We start from the raw sequence: 16,693 nt of genomic DNA on the forward strand, positions 1-16,693 counted from the left end.
ATATAAGATTCTTTCTAGGCATTTTTAGGCATCTTTATTTGACAGGACAGCTGAAGTCATGAAAGGGGAGAGAGAGGGTGAATGACATTCAGTAAAGGGTTGAGGAGTAAAATTCTATATATCAACTGAGCTATCCAGGCGTCCGTCAAAGAGAAATCTCTTCAGTTTCAGACTTGATAGACTGAGCCCCACAAAAAAACTATGCTTTTTACCACAGAAAAACATCTAAAGTGATTTGTGATTTAAAAACTGGCACAACATTTCTACCAACTATTCAGAAACAACAATTGTTTGTTTACTTTCCTGCTTCCTGAGTCAACAGTCAATTTACTGTCATACTTTTATGAAAATGTGTGAAAGGTTTGACCATGATATACCTGACGTTTCCAAAAGTTGTTACAAAGACGCATTGCTGGTGAAAAGCTGCCGTCTATGTTGACAATCTTCTGAAAATGGCAGGTTCTGTTCCTGTTGGAAAAAAGAGAGCAAATGCGGACGGTTTTATTTCTAATAGTTAGTTCATACTGTATTTTCGATTGTGTCTGACACTATTCACAGCAGCATATTTATTTTACACTCAACTTAACTAACTTACTTCGATTTTTCAGCGCCAGGAGATAAAAGCATAATACCTCATGTAAACACCAGGTGGGGCCATGGTGATGCCAAATCGTATGGCAGCAGCCTGGAACTCAGGAGAGATCCCTGGATCAACAAACTTCTGGTAACCTGCATACAGATAAATCATCATCACAGAATACAAAACAATAGAAGAAGAACAAAATAACTTACAAGCTGAATTTGAAACAACCCTTATGCATGCAAACAATCTATACTATCATCTGAATAGCCAAAGTGAGGCAACTTGAGCAGCATAGATGTGAAATGAAGAGTTATTAAGGTGATGGGCTCATCTGACCATTGTATGTTAACTTTCTTCAGCTGCGGGTGCTTATTCAGCAGAAGAAGGAGACTCAGGGTGATGCTTTGCTGACAGAGCACATATTTGTCAAACACCGACAACGCTAGGTCACCTCACCACGGCTTGTGGTCATCAGTGCATTACCTGTTCCCCTCCACTTGTACGCACACGCACTGGCTGAGTCTTACCTGGGTAAGGAGGAAGCTTTTTGTCTCTGAGATATCCAGGCAGCCATTCGTAGAGAGCTATATTCTATGGGAAAATAGGAGGAATAAAAGTTATTGTAGCTTTTGTGAATCCTCACTAAAAGTCATCATGATTGTATGTGTGATGGTAATATACTTTTTTGGTGGTTTCATTATATTATAAAAAATGTTTAAGAATTGTAGCTTGTTATTTTGGATTTAACCAAACATATAGTTCGATAAAATGTTTAAGGTGTGTGGTGTTGTTCAGGAAAGGACAGACTAAACTAATCAAAACAAGTGAAAGATGATGCATCCACCTTTAAACTAAAACCATCAATTTCATCCATAAAATCACGACCACCTGGCGTTGATGCAACCTCGCTCTCTTCAGAGTGCAAATTAAATCATCACCTGAGTAGCGAGAGGATTACATGGAGACTTTTCCATCTACCTGGAATGTGGCCACAACGGTCTTTCTGGCGTTTTGAAACAGCTCTTCGTCTGACCACTCTGGGTGCTCCTCATGCAGTTTGGAGGCTACATAATTGTGGTAGCGAAACCAGATAATCCCCTCTGCTGCTGTGAAAATGTTCTCATTCGCCCAGGCATTTCCAAATTCTGGGCAGAGAAGATGGCACAAATTATAGGGAATTCTGCTTTCCCTTCATGTGAATCAACATCACACAATAAACAGAAAATAGGCTGTAACATGTTTTTATACAGAATGCTAAAACTTTTCTCCATAGTGTCGCACTCCCATTGCAGTGACTGATGAGCATCTCTAACCACTAATGGAATCATAAGTTGGCTTTTAAAGGATGTGACAACAGAGCAATGACAACAGGGGAAGATCCTCGGCCTCCAGCCCAGATAATAACTACACACCTTTAACAACACAAGCAACAAACACTGGTTTCATGAGACCTGCACGGCATCCTCTATGGTATAGAAAGAGGGATTTACTGTGGTGAGTGTGACAAGCCATTTACACAATAATTAAAGAGTCATAACACACGTCAGGTGGGGCCTCTTTTTCTATCACAGGGTGCTACCTGTACAGACTCGTATGTGAAATAATATTTGCAAGAGGTTCTTGCTGCTTGTTTTCAACTGATTGCAGTGTTGATTGGGTAAGCATTACCACATTGATTGTTTAAAGGTGTTGTTCATCCAAACAGGCACTAAAACACATTTAATCTCATCTTGAATGTAATGCATCCAAATAGTTCAGTGTGATTGCAATTCAGAGCTCTATTATGTGCAATTTCAACTAGTTTATGAGCGTAATAATGACATTCATTCACAAAAGAAAATGATCATGAATTATCACAGGCAGAGCTTGGGATTATTGTGAATTTGGAAAGAGATGTTGCATATGAGTTTGGAGGCTTTAAAGGCCATAAATGTCACTAAGCTCCACTCTTTTGGGCTGAGCTCCATCCAACACACACTAACACACTAAGTCACACTAAACTATATGGTTTAACTGCACTCCAGGTACAGAGGAAATTATGTTTATGACATACAGTAGAAGTCAGTTTAATGCACTACAGCAAAAGCTCCCCTGTCATATTTACAAAAGACCCCTGATGATATAAACCCCACTGGCTGATACTCAGTGGACAATAAAATAAATAATTTGCAAACAGTGTTTGGTGCAGGTTGGATGTGAAGGAATCTGTAAGTATAAATTGTCTCACCATAAAGGCCAATGGGTCCATGATCTCCTGTAGAGGGGTCAGCGGCACTCCACATAAGACTGCGTCCTGTGGCCTTATTTGGCATGTTCCGCTCAGAGCCTGAAGTCAAGAGCCCTCCAGAGAAGCTTCTCAGGGAGTCAGACCAGGACGTGGAGGGGCCGTAGATGGAGCTGCCATCTATCCATGCTGTCACCATGTTAACCTGCATGTGATGCATTTGTTTTTCTCAAATTATTGCACTTGAGGAAAAGGGAAATGTAGGGTAAGATAATGGAAAGTGTCCACCAGATCTGTGATAGTACTTGACCTACTCTTCACATTTACTGACTGTCTCTGGAAGCATGTTGGCAAGCACATTAACAAACATGTTCTTTCATATTGATACCTGTGTGCGAGGGTGACTGGGACTCTGGCCAGACTCTTTGTCCCAGGGTCCTCTCTGGAAGGGTAGCAGGACTTTTCCAGTGTCAGTGGGGTCAAAGACAGGGTCACCTTTTGGGACTGGGATATTTATGAACTCAGGTGGACACCCAGGAGCTCTTGAGTCAAAAATTTCAAAAGAAACATGATAACCTGAGAAGTAAAAATAATAAACTTTACTACAAAAAAGACATTTACCTGGATTCTGAATTGTTTTGTGTGGTTCCCAGACAAGACATTTCAGATTCTGAACATCTTGACATATCATTGGTTTAGTATCCTCCAATATAAGCTTTGATTTGTTATATGTGTTTATAACATCTTAAAGTTGGACACTTAATTCAATTTTTACGTGAGCAACAGTAAAAGTATTAACTTAAAACCTCACACCTGTGTTGCACATTGTGGTAAAATGTGAGTGGAAAATATCAGTGCGCCACATTGGTAGCTACATCCTCCAAACAAAAGTTCATTTTGGGGCAGTTTTTTTTAATCAATTTTGATGTCTGGCCAATTTCAATATATTTCAATATACGTATTCAATATATTTCAACATACGTATTCAATATATTTCAATATGTATTCAATATATTTACCAAAGAACAGAGAGAGCACGGTCTGGTTGCGTGTTGAGGGCAGACCGGACGGCCCCCCGGACAGCAGGCGGCTCAGTCTGCGGGGGTTTGGCAGCAGCGGTTCCTCGACAGGTTGGTAGACTCCGTCCCGGTAATGCGCGGGCACGAGGCGCATAAGGTGAGAACCTGCGCGAGCACAAACACTGTGTGTGACTAGTGTGTGTTGACTGTTGACAGGCTATGAGCTACTGCTGCTGCATACTTTGGCAACGTTGTAGCCTACTGCAACTTACCAACAGCTCCGCGTCTGGGATATCCCAAACTGTTGTACCAGCCGTCAAAGCGACGAACCTCCCAGGTTATTTCACAACGTGAATCTGTCCAAGACATGTCGAGTTTAAACATCCCTTTCTAGGTTAACTGGGTTGTGTTAAGTGACTCTGAATATGAAGTACAACTCTACTTACGTTCACTGACCATAAGCACCAAGCCAACCGCGGCGCAAATACTCCAAACCCGCTTACGCAAATCCATTGATGCGAGAGATGCTCCTCAGCTCAGTCTGCAGCCAAGAGGACTGTAGGACTTCTGAAAGGTGAAGACACAGTGAAGGTAACTGACATTTACTGTCATATTTCTATTATATTCCCATGTAATATACTTTGTTGGTTTAGCACAGATTAGAAAGACAAACCAGGGAGTCTATAATTTCACAACTGACACCCTTTTGTCTGCTTGAATTAACACAAAACTTTTACTAAACTTCGACACTGATCATTTTGGTCATGTCGGCAGACTGCAAACATCCAAAGTCCTGTTTCCTGTAGCACTTCGTGTTTGAAAGTAGAAGATAAAATAGTCTTACCCACTGTAGAGGCTGAAATGTAGTGCAGAAGTAGTGCAGGAGCACAGGTGCAGGTGAGGAATGGTGCAATACGAAAGCACAGCTTATCACAAACTGCATGTGACCTGTGTTGCCCAAAAGGGTATGGTGCTTACCGCTTAATCACACCTCTTTTCCATAGCATTCCAGTCAGGGCATCCTCCTCCTCAGTGACACAAAAAGGGACCGGCGCTATAAAAGAAGTTTATGTTCCCTCAACATTCACACTTTACTCTCTTCTTCGGTCCTCTTCTTTCAGCTTTTAGGTAAGAAAAATCTTTTGGATTTTCTTTGTTTCATTGATTGGTTTTATTTGAAACTTTTTTTGTCAATCAGGTTCAAATAAATGTATTAAAATAAAAAGCACCTATTTGCATAACACTGACTGAAGTGGTCAAATGGATGTATAGAATTGCATGCCTTTGTGCATTATACAAATGCATTCAGTTCTTTGCTGTAAAGATACACATTGCCAGAGAATGTGAAATGATGTTACATGAGTTAGACATGGTTGTGCTTAATCATTTGCCATGTTACACAGCAGTAATATTGTTCCATCTCCTATCTGCTGTAAGAAACAAGAGCGCCTATCTCTGCATCTGGAGGAAACTGAGAACCCCACCACTAACACTGTCTTCTCTGTTACACAGTCTAGTTTCAGCTAAGGAGCTAAGATGACTTTCTACGATGACATTTACCCATTCTACCCTTTACAAAGGATCTCCTTCATCTTCAGTGGCCGCTTGCTCACCATTATTCTGGTCTTCCTTGTACTAGCAGTCAGTCTTCTTCTCATTCTGCCAGGGATACGAGGGAAGTCGGTGAGTGCAAAGCATCAGATAAGCTCTTAATCACTGCAAAAAAACTCATATCTCCTTCTGTCACGTTTTTGTTTCAATGAGACTGAAATAATTTTGATCCTGTTCTTTTACTTCCTGTCAGAGGCTGTTCTGGATGATTAGAATAATTATCAGCTTGTTCATAGGCGTGGTAATAGTGGGTGAGTTTTGAATTCTTATCATTGTCATTTAATAAATCAAAGATTTTCCTTTTTCTGCCAACATCACTTACCTTTGTGTCCTTTTCCCGCAGCGCTCAACTTTACCAATGACTGGGCTGAGGCCAGAATGACCACTAATGCCACCTACAAGTCTTTCAGCAACGCAGTGGTTAATGCTGACATCGGCTTGCATGTTGGACTGTACGGCATTAATGTAACACTAAAGGGTGAGTCATTGTTGCTGTTCTTATGTGCAGATATGTGTATAATACACTCGTACACTGGCAGCTTTAATGTTTTGGACAACTTAGATCTTTGATTAAGATGTTTGCTCAATAGTCTGATAACATATTTTTTTCGCAAGTCTGTCATAAAAACTTAAAACTACAACACCATTTTGTGGGACATTTAAGGTGCAAGTGTCATAAATGTGCCCGTTTTCCTTCTCAGGGAATCCTGTTGTACAGTTCAATGAGACCATTGACTACAATGAGATGTTCAACTGGCATGACTCTATTGAAGAAGAGTATGAGGAGGCTCTGGAGAAAGGTTTACCCAACCCCATCCTGTACATTGCTGAGAAATTCACCATGAGTAACCCATGTGGACTCATCTTTCAGTACAGATACTCTGGACGATACGCCTCTGCAACCCTCTGGTAACAGAAATTGTATTAATATACTATCAGTTTCAGCAGATGGTTGTTAAAAGTAGCAGAAATTAAAATGGCTTCACACTTTCCCAGGACGGCGTTTTGCTGCTGGATGCTCACCAATATCCTCTTCTCCATGCCAGTCATTCTGTACGCCGGGTACATGATGATGGCCACCGCTGCCTTCATCTTCTTCTCCATGGCCTCCTTCTCCACCATCATGAATGTGCCACAGTGTGTTTTCTCCATAGGGACCGACTCCTTTGAAACAGAGTACAGTTATTCATTCTGGCTGGCTCTAGCTACTGGTAAAGATAAGATGCTGCACATTCATTTCTTACGTTTACTCGTGCTCAGTTCTTATGTTTTTACTAATATACAGTATAGAGCCAGCTAAAGGGTGTTGATTTCTACTAACTGAAATGTTTTCCAGGTGTGTTGTGCACCCTCATCGGGATTCTGGTGGTGATGTTGAACTTTCTTATACCCGAGAAGATGAAAGAGGCTTTCAGTGTTGGCGTCGACAGTGATGAAGACGAGAATGTTTCTTATGGGCAGGGCTACCTGAATTCAGTTTTTCTTGATGGAGTGACAATTTCACAACTCACATCAAAAGGCACAGCGGTAAGTTGGCAACACTCAGAGGGTAATGTTACTTTGTCATTTATTTACAAGCAGTGCATTATTCATTGTTCTTTTATGAACTTGTTGGAAAACTTTGACAATGATATACATTTATTGTTGCAAAATACATATTCAGTTCTGTGACCAATGCAGTAATAATAAGGGGTGCAAGATTACAATAAAATAAATCACTGCTATTATAGCCACTACAGCACATACGTCCTGAATCCTGAGTGCTGCACTTTCCTGTCCATAAAACATTAAGGAGGTTATTTCCACCTTTGCTGCTAATTGACTAAGATGATTTCATTTCTGTGTCTTAGGAACATATATGAAGCCATCCTGGTTTCCCTCAGGGAGCTTTTTCAGCCAATACTTGAAGATATTTTTGCTGAATGTGTTACAGATGGAGTTTCTAATTTCACACCTGTTTCATTATCTATGCGAGCCTGTTGCAAGTGTTATGTGTTATTAACGATTTAACTGTACATAGGTGTATTTGTAAAGTTATTGTCATGTTGCATTAGTTGTAAGTACAATATATAAAGTTGTATGGGATCCATACACTGTGTTTATACACGGATCAATAAGGATTATAGGTCATTGTTCAACTCTTTTAGTTGTTTTTGCTTTTTTCAATGCAAAATGAGACAAAATGGTAATTGTGTGATATTAATTACTCTTGATAGCCTCTTTTGGATTTCTTGCGATACATGCACATTTCCCTGGTAACAACATGTGGTTTAATGTGCGCATAGTTCCTGAGCAGCGTCATCGGTTTAAGCGTCCTTTATTCACAGCTTCTGAAATAAAAAATAAATCTGAAAACACGAAAGGGAAGAATGAATACTAAACTGCTTGGATAAGAATAATTGATTCATCTCTAATTCAGGCAAAGGTCCTTTGCATCTTGTCACTTTGTAAGTACTTTTTTGTAGTAACACCTTAATAAAAATAAAAACAACAAGCATTCATCCGTGACATTGTATTCTTAATGTGTTATAACATTACATTCATTCAGTAATGTATATTTTGATACATTCTTGTACTGTACGCTCTGGTAAAGGTAATGATCACCCATACTGTATGTCTTTGAAAAGTGTGTGTCTTTGGCCTTCAGCATCACCATAATACACATTATTTTGCACCTTTGTACAACATATTATCTTCTTTTAATACTTACTGTAATAGATTATCATGTCAGATTGAGAATGAATTCCTGGTCAGTAATTCTTCATAATAACATGCATATACCATAGGAGTAATATGGCCTTTCCAACCAAGTCCTTGAGTAATCCAAAGTATTTACATTACAAGTACATTTTTAAACTCCATACACATTATAAAAATGACTAAATAAAAAATAAATGTACTAATTTATCTCTTCATAAGAAAATAATTATGACCTTAAAGCTACTTCTCTTCAACACCAGAAACTCACATACAGTACCATATACCACAGAGTAAGGCCATTATGACAATGTAATTCAAGATAAAACCTGAAAATGAGAACTGGATATTCTTTACAGCGTTGCAACAAGAGGCCGAGAAAATAAAATGATAGAAAAATAAATTCTCCTCATCCCACTGAGCCACGTGTCAGTCATCCGTCCATCGTCTCCACACAGCCAGACATGCAGAACTACAGTGGGCTGATCCATGCAGGCTCTCTATATGTAGATAGGCGTCTCCTGACCTGTCAGCAGTCTGAACATCACAGCAGGCATCGTCTTCATGTTGATCTAGCAGGGAGGCAGAGATGAGAGGAGTGGGGACAGTTACACTGTCAACTCAAGAGCCCCTTTTTTTGAGGCACAGTCCTAATGACATCACTTGAATCCAATACAAATTTACTCCCTTTGGTGCCACCAGACACTCGAGAACGACAACTTGAATCCATTACTGACAAAGAATAAGCTTCTAGGCTTGAATGGAGATACATACTGGGAGAAATTGGGGGGGAAACATGCGCATGAACGCACGCGCGCACACACACATGGCCATAAATTAAGCAATTTATTTTGTAATTTATACTAAACTGTGAGAAACCGTAAGAAACTGATTCATGCCCTCTGGCTTAAATCAAGGAATAGTTTGACAACTTGGGAAATATATTTGTTCACTTTCTTGCCCAGAATTAGATGAGCCAAATGTTACAAAATCCACTTACCAGTACCTCTAAAGCAGTGAAAATTGCCATCTTGCGGCATTATGTCTTCTTACCTCACCCACTGAGACAGACAGGGTTTGAACAATCTTCTCATGTGCCATGGCGACAACACTCTGACCATTTATCTCAATGATTCTGTGTCCAACGCGAACACCGCCTCGCTCAGCTATGCCACCTCGCATAAGACTGCAGATCTGAGGATGTGAAAAAAGAAGAGATGTATGCAACTTCATAATACATAACACACCCCTCACTCTTTAAAACAGCGGTGCTCTTCAGAAGATGCTATTCATTTTGAGCCTCTAAAGTGTAGTGCCATGCTTCATACAAACAAACTTTACTCACAATGCCATTCTGCACACTGAAACCAAGCTGGAACTTGAGATCAGGTCTCTTGATGAGGACAGTGGTGACAGGAGGGCAGCTCACAATACTCAGCTTTACCTTCACCTGGTTCTTCAGACCCTGGAGCGAAAAACATAAAAGCCCATTAATGTTCCAGTTCGTGATATTTCTTATTTTCAACCAATTAATTTATCCTAATGAGTATTACCTACCTCTTACCAAAGTCTAATATAACGTTTTCCTCTATTGATGTCTAAATAAATGGTAAAAGCATGGAACATGCAATATCTTTTGATCTGATCTGACATACATCTTCTTGCTTAATACTTACTAGTGTACTAAATCCACAGCTAAAAAAAGTCTGCAACAACTGCACCATTTACTTCCGTTTGCAAACAACTAGGAAATTGTTGAGTGATATTTCCTGAGAAGACTGACTGAATACTGAATACGTGAAAACCGGAGGTGCCTGATACGCACCTTGATGATGCCCTGACACGTGGCAAGTGGCAGCCCCACCAGGCTCGTGTCATTGATGGACATAATCTGGTCCCCAACACTGAGTTTTCCTGAGCGAGCTGCAGGGCCGCTGTTCAACATGCTGGCCAGGATGACGGTGGGCAAAATGGAGCCCCAACCAGACTCCACGATCACCACGCCTAGGCTCTCCCCTTTCTGCTTCTCCACATCCAGCTGGAACAAAAAAATAATATAAATAAATAAAAGTGAAAAAGCATTTCTTCATCAATTTCAAGCCTGTTTCGAGCGTCACATGCCAAGGTTCAGAAGATTTGTGAGATTCTGGTACTGCAATTTATGTTGAGGGAAATTCATCCGTCATCATCCACAATTCAACTGCAGCCAAATAAAAAAATGTCACACCTCTTTACAGTTGTCTGAGTTTGAGAAATGGACGAGGTCATCGTGGTACATTTCCTGGGAGTTGATGATGTCACTGTACTGTTTCTGGCTCAAGTCGGTCGGGTTGATGCCATTGGCTCGCAGGAATTCTCTGTAGGCCACGCTAAAAGCCTGACCGATGGACTGTGCAATGAGCTGTGCCTGTGGGAAGGAGAGAATTTGGGGAAAGCTACTCAGCAGAAACGCTACACCAACAACAGGGAGGTGGGAAAGATCACAATAATTTAGTGACCACGGAACAAATGTAAAAAATCAATCAAATAAAGTTCAAACCCCAAATATAAAAAGGTATGTGCAGTTAAGCAGCAAGCACTCACATCCTCTGACTCAAATACAGAGCAGATCATCCTGTACTGACTCTTCCCTTCGCTGGCAGAGTCGGGAGATTCTGAGAAATCCACTGATGAGGCCTGAGACATGCGCCTACGTGCCATCAGAACCACAATACTGCCAATGTCTGCAATATAGGAGATCGTCCGCAAGGCACTGTCCATCATTGTCTCCTACGTGGAGCAAAAACAATGACAACCGTAACTCATTATGTCTTAAAGATAGATTTGGAAGGGAGGCTGAATCAACACACAAATACTTACTCACCTGTGTGTCAGCATTCAGCACTTTGACAGCTTTAGTGGAAATAAACAGGTCCACTTCTGTCATCATTTGAGAGTCTTCGTCTTGGCTCTTTGAAATAAATCACACATTTTTAAAAACTTAATATAATAAATAATTTAATATTTCTGTACTTTGTCTCACAATGCAAACTATCAGCTCATTTTTAAAACACTAACATGGGCAGGTGAGCAAAAAAGGCATGCAACAGCTCCCCTGGGTGGTGAAGAAATGACTCTGCTGCTGCTTGGTGTACCCATCACAAATAAGTCAGCTGACAATACAGGTATATACTATACTCCTAGAAATTCCATTAAAATCCAAAGTTAAACGCACTTTGTGAGAACAAGCTTCTGCCAGTGCTGAACAAGTACCTTGTTTTTATACCCAGATACGTCAAACACACCCTTAGGATTTGGAATCAAGTCTCTCTGTTAGTTTTATGGCTAAAGCTTAAAAGGTAACGTGTCAAATAGCAAAAATCCCAGATACAGATCACCATCAACTTTGGATCAATTTCTCCTTGACACAAGGCCAATCTATTTGACAAATTTCTTTGAAATGTGTTGCTACATTTTTGAGACACAGGAACAAGGAGAGGGTGTGCAGTAACTTCTTTGGCACATTTATATATGTATAAAATATATCAATGGATGTTAATGATGAAGAGGCAGATTACCTTGATACGACTGACAGCTTCATGGGCTTGGGACATGCGGACAGACTTGGATGGATTTTTATCAGACAACACCTGAGTGCAGCCAAGGTAGTTTGCAGCAAAGATGATTCCATCAATAAGATCCTCTGGCTCACAGGGACCTGGGACTACTCAGCAAAACAAATCTCATTGTAAAACATTGTGATGCTCTGCAAAGAATTATAAAATGTAACACTACTATGAGATAATTACCATCCTCAAAGCTGGGGAAAGAAGCTGCTTCCTGTGTGTTCTTTAAAATAAGTTTAAAAAAATTTAGACTTCAGTGGAAAACATTTTCATGGTCATAATATTTGAAAAAGAGATATCAGTTAGCAAAGTCAGTATTTATTTGAGTATTGTGGCCCATTTATAGTTACAAAAACATTCTCCAAACGTTAGTGTGTACGATAAAAAATTTAAATTATAAAGATGGAAAAAGACAATTATCAAAGAACAACATTGTGATGAATTTAAAGTGGTTGGAGTCACATCTCTAAAAATCATACTCTGTTGTGTAATACGTCTTCACCTTGGATGTGTTCCTCTCCTCCACAGGGACGAGCTCTGGACACTGAGGCCTCCTCGACTGCTCTGACATGTCCTCAGGTATCACAGCTGTGCTTGGTTTCTCACCCTGTTGTATATAAATATCTGCTTTAACTTCAGCAAGCCTTGTTTTCAATGTTTCTTATTGTCCTGTGTAGATGATAACCCCATGGGAAAAGGGTGAAAAAAGACTATAGGTGGCAAAGCATGTAATTAAAATCTTACTTAATTCACTCTGGGACACAGAGAAGGTAAATAGTGCTGAAACAAACACAGGGGAAGAGATCTGACAAAGACCTGCCCTATTTGCAGCGGTTACCTGCTGGGGTTTCTCTGGCCGTCTCTGCCTCTCCTCAAGAGGCTCCCTCTGTTGTTCTGGTGTGTGATGAGGAGCCACGGATGGTTTGATAACCCTGGGTTCGCTCTCCCGGCTGTTAGCAGAGGAAGGACTGGGTCTGGGAACAGGAGGAGTCTCTTTACGAGGCGGGGCCTTCTGGGTGTCAGCAGGCGGCTGAACATGGGAATGGCGAGGTGGTGGAGGAGGATGTTGCTTAGTGAAACCAGACCTAGCTTTGGTCCGCACAACGGCTTTTTTGCAGTCCTTTGACAAAGTCTTTGGACGCTGTTCAGAGCTGTCGGTGGTGCATCCTTTGGTCCCAGAAACAATGTGCTCAATGTTCTCTACCGCTCCCCTCCTTCCTCGTCCTTTACCCTGCCTCTCCTTATCCTTTGAACCCATGTGAGACGACTCACACTTCTTACTGGCTCCTGGGATATTATGGTTTCTTGCGACTTGGGTGCCGTCTACTCTTTCCCTTTCATCCCCTCCCTTTCTGATTCTTTCATTGTCATTATCCTGATAAAGGCTAGTCTGCCTTTGAACACTGTTCTCTGTCTCCTCTAAATCCTCAATAAATGTGGCCCCATCCAGCACCTCTTCTATCTCATCTCTATCACCGAAGAAGAACCTGTTCTCCTGGCCCTTTTCCATCTCCCTCTCTGCTTCATCCCCAGCAGTCGGAGCACAATGTGACCTAAAGCGATGGCCCGTCTTGTAAGGCTTAGTGTCTAATTGTGATCCCTCACATCTTTCTGTGCCATGACGAGGCCTGGGAGTGAACTGGTCAACAGCACTGCTGTTCTGATTAATATTTTCACCTACTGCATACTTTATATAGCCACCATCCTCAGGAGAATATGGTTTGTGGTACCTTGTGTCCACAACGCCCTGTCTGTTTAAATGCAGCACCTCATCATATTCCTGCTCCACATCGGAGCCCACGTTGTCGTACTCAGAGCAGGTGTCCTCCATGTCCTCAGGACTAGGGTCACAACTCATGTAAAAGTGGCTTGCAGGGACAGAAGGAGTCAGCTGCTCATAGTTATCACTCTTTAAGGTACATGGCTGTTTCTCAGATGCCTCCTTCACCAAACCTTGCTGCTCTTCTTGGCTCTGTTTAGTGAGTCCTGGACCGGGGCACAGTGGAGGGCTGGAAGCCAATATCTTGGTAATGGTGCCTGGCCTTTTTCCATGAGCCATAACTGGCCCTGTAAGCCCACTACCATCAACCCTGTAAACATAAATAATAACCAAAATTAGATTTTTGAGATGCCTAATGCTCTGTGTACATTTTCACTTGATACTTTTACCAGCACAATCAATGAAACATACTAGGTTTGATGAGAGAATTTCAACAAATCCTGTCAAATATCTTCAGTGAAACCAACAAGTTGTAAAAATGAACTGCTACAGATAACAGTATGCCGCTCTCTCTCTTCTTCAATTTTGCAACTTTTTTTTAGCCATTAGGACTTTGTTTCAGATACAGGACAACCTCTTCCGTTGATTACTTTACAAGCTATTACAATTTAACCTAACAGCTCATTCCCAGAGAATCTCTCAAGCACTTTACACTATATCAAATTTAAATAACATATAATGAAAGATTTGTTTCAACATTTACACAAACATTTGAAATGAAAACGTATCAGAGTAAATGTCTCTGTTTCCCACTTTAAACAAACACAAATCTAGACAAGGACAAACTTATTACGGTGATAATAATGTACATCCGTCTTTTACTTCTACATCATCTAACACACCATCTCGGTCCTTTTGTCCATGATTGCTGATGTTGTTTTTTATCTGTCATCTTGCTTTGTTGCATCTGCTCTAATTCTGTCTTGATGTCATGCAGAACAGGAGATGCAGCAAAACCGTGGATCAGGCCAGCAGCATGTGATACTTTTCTTATGTAAAATAAGTCTTATTTTTTTCTACTAAGAGTATACCCTCACTTACAAACTCATTCCTGAAGCATTTAAATAATGTGGTTAGTGTGGGTACCAGATTTATGATCCATGACATGTGTCCTTTGAGGAAAACCGTTTGTGGATTAGTACATCATTTGTTTGACATCTGAAAAGCATCTCTGAATTGTTTGCCCTGGACAAAGGCACAACATAACATGCTATCTATTGGCAAATGGACAGATAATGCCACAGGTCTATGAGAATGAAAACACAGTTGGTGGAAAATGTATTTCTTTTCACTCCTGTGTTTCTTTTATGTTGTTTTAGTTGTTTAAGGTGTCAAACGACAACAAAAAAGAAAAGATTAGAACCACAACACTGTTATGCTAAATCAAAGTCATACATTACTATATAGCTGAACTGATAAGTGGATTAATCGATAGGTTAATTGGCAGACGATTCATCTACAACAATTTTGATAACATTTTTCAAAAATGCCAAAATTCACTGGTTTCAGCCTCTTAGATTTCTATAATATCAATTTATTTTTGGACTGTTGGTCAGACAAAGAAAGATATTTAAAGCCGTTATTTTAGGTTCTGGGAAAAGATGATGGGCATTTTCAACTATTTTCTGATATTTAATAGGCCAAAGAAAATAACAGGCAGATTGACTGATAAACGAAAATAACAGTTAACTGCTGCACTACAGTATGTATGACGCCACCAGAGGGATATTAATGATAATTCTTCAATTCAAAATGACAAACCAAATAAACAAAACACATTCAATTATACTTGGGGACCAATACAGTAATTTAGACTGACAATTGTCTAAATAAGACCTTACGAATTCCCTGGGCCCTCAAAAATACCCATGAAATGCGAAAATGTTGTTCTCGTCCTGGTAAAGACGTTATCACCTGATTAGCCTAATGAATGTATCAGAGTTATCAATATCGTACTGAATGGAGTGGTCTGATACCCGCACAGTCTAAATATGTCAACACCCTTACCTAACCATGAATCATACGCTTGAGGCTGAACTGGAAGAAAAAAACAGTAGGCTACGATTGCGTAGCTTACTACGTATCGTAAATACGGTTGGGCTTAAGCTTCTGGTTAATAACAATAAACATAATAAATCCTAACAGTTCACAGTGTTGATCAGATGATAATGTAACTGATGATAATGGTCTTATGACAACTAATCCGGATCGCCTCCAATATAACACGACCTAACCATGACCTCTCCATGGTGCTGAAGTGGTAATTAAAAACAATAAGGTTCATTATAGCCTTGAATGGAGGATAAGATTTCACGCATTTCGCCCTGCCCTTGACGGATTTGTGGTGGAATTTTATGACCCTATACGGTGAACTTTTGCCGCAGCTGCAGGAGTGGTTGTTGTGGTCGCTCTGGTTTCCCCATAAGTGGACACCGCATTCCCATCTGCTTAAATATCGATAAGACAATCGCATGCTATGGTTTCCCTGCGCATTTAACACGCAGTGATGGAGCTGACTCTCTGTACACACACACACACATGCGCGAGCGAGCGCGCGCGCGCTCATACACGCACACACACACACACACACACGCACACGCACACGCACACACGCACACACTACTGGTTTCACCATCTGGAAGCAAATATTACCCTGCTGCTGCAATTCACATCGACCTTGATTTGAAGCATTGAGACTGCACCATGCTGACATCCAGCGTCTGGGCTGATGTTGTACCAGGAGAGCACATATATAGCATTGTCTTCAGCTCTGTAATCGCAAGCCGAAAAGGCCTGTATGCAATAATTACATTTCCCCCCATCCATACACAGACAATCCTACGTGCCACTTACCAACATCAGTGCTGTCGGAGGCCCTCTTGTAAAATGCCCGTGTGCTGATCAGATCAGATTGCTCTCCGGAATGGTGATTTTTGAATAAAAGCCGCACAGCAGCCCAGGAACCTGTGTAGAAAATACACCCCCATCATGTGCTCACTGCTCTGTCCCTCTTTATAGGCTACAGTCTGCCCACAGTGACAGTGAGAAACATAACGACCACATTTAAAACCTACGCCCAATAACTGACCCATATTATTTTAGTTTAAAACACTTAATAGCTATTTCTTGTATTTTTTTTAAAGTGTACTGCCTCTAGGGTGTAAAGGCGGTCAT

At 40.7% G+C, this 16,693-nt stretch overlaps 3 protein-coding genes across 3 annotated transcripts in view; 1 reads left to right on the forward strand and 2 right to left on the reverse strand.

Annotated features, from left to right (window-relative positions):
* Positions 1–4,339, reverse strand: part of duox (dual oxidase) — a 13,603-nt gene extending 9,264 nt beyond the window's left edge. Inside the window, exons 1-9 of the mRNA XM_032523166.1 lie at positions 4,273–4,339; positions 4,099–4,182; positions 3,827–3,991; positions 3,196–3,383; positions 2,811–3,012; positions 1,562–1,728; positions 1,111–1,174; positions 633–729; positions 378–468 (exon numbers count right to left, since the gene is read on the reverse strand). Coding sequence (XP_032379057.1) covers positions 378–468; positions 633–729; positions 1,111–1,174; positions 1,562–1,728; positions 2,811–3,012; positions 3,196–3,383; positions 3,827–3,991; positions 4,099–4,182; positions 4,273–4,339 — 1,125 coding nt within the window. The remainder of the gene's footprint in view (positions 1–377; positions 469–632; positions 730–1,110; positions 1,175–1,561; positions 1,729–2,810; positions 3,013–3,195; positions 3,384–3,826; positions 3,992–4,098; positions 4,183–4,272) is intronic.
* A 271-nt stretch (positions 4,340–4,610) lies between these two features.
* On the forward strand, positions 4,611–7,896 carry duox2 (dual oxidase 2). The gene is made up of 8 exons (XM_032523155.1): positions 4,611–4,954; positions 5,344–5,509; positions 5,631–5,688; positions 5,781–5,915; positions 6,139–6,346; positions 6,434–6,648; positions 6,774–6,964; positions 7,288–7,896. Exons 2-8 carry the CDS (start codon positions 5,363–5,365, stop codon positions 7,297–7,299), a joined length of 966 nt encoding a protein of 321 aa, XP_032379046.1. The 5' UTR covers positions 4,611–4,954; positions 5,344–5,362; the 3' UTR covers positions 7,300–7,896.
* Positions 7,897–7,934: 38 nt separating this feature from the next.
* apba2a (amyloid beta (A4) precursor protein-binding, family A, member 2a) lies at positions 7,935–16,555 on the reverse strand. The gene is made up of 12 exons (XM_032523116.1): positions 16,373–16,555; positions 12,578–13,829; positions 12,242–12,346; positions 11,923–11,962; positions 11,692–11,837; positions 10,998–11,084; positions 10,718–10,903; positions 10,362–10,541; positions 9,960–10,172; positions 9,480–9,599; positions 9,188–9,328; positions 7,935–8,706 (listed from the first exon to the last, which is right to left on the reverse strand). The coding sequence occupies exons 2-12, from the start codon at positions 13,796–13,798 to the stop codon at positions 8,635–8,637; spliced, it is 2,511 nt and encodes an 836-aa protein (XP_032379007.1). The 5' UTR covers positions 13,799–13,829; positions 16,373–16,555; the 3' UTR covers positions 7,935–8,634.
* Positions 16,556–16,693: the final 138 nt, after the last annotated feature.

Source organism: Etheostoma spectabile, chromosome 8 (genome assembly GCF_008692095.1).
Source record: "Etheostoma spectabile isolate EspeVRDwgs_2016 chromosome 8, UIUC_Espe_1.0, whole genome shotgun sequence".
NCBI classification, from domain to species: domain Eukaryota; kingdom Metazoa; phylum Chordata; class Actinopteri; order Perciformes; family Percidae; genus Etheostoma; species Etheostoma spectabile.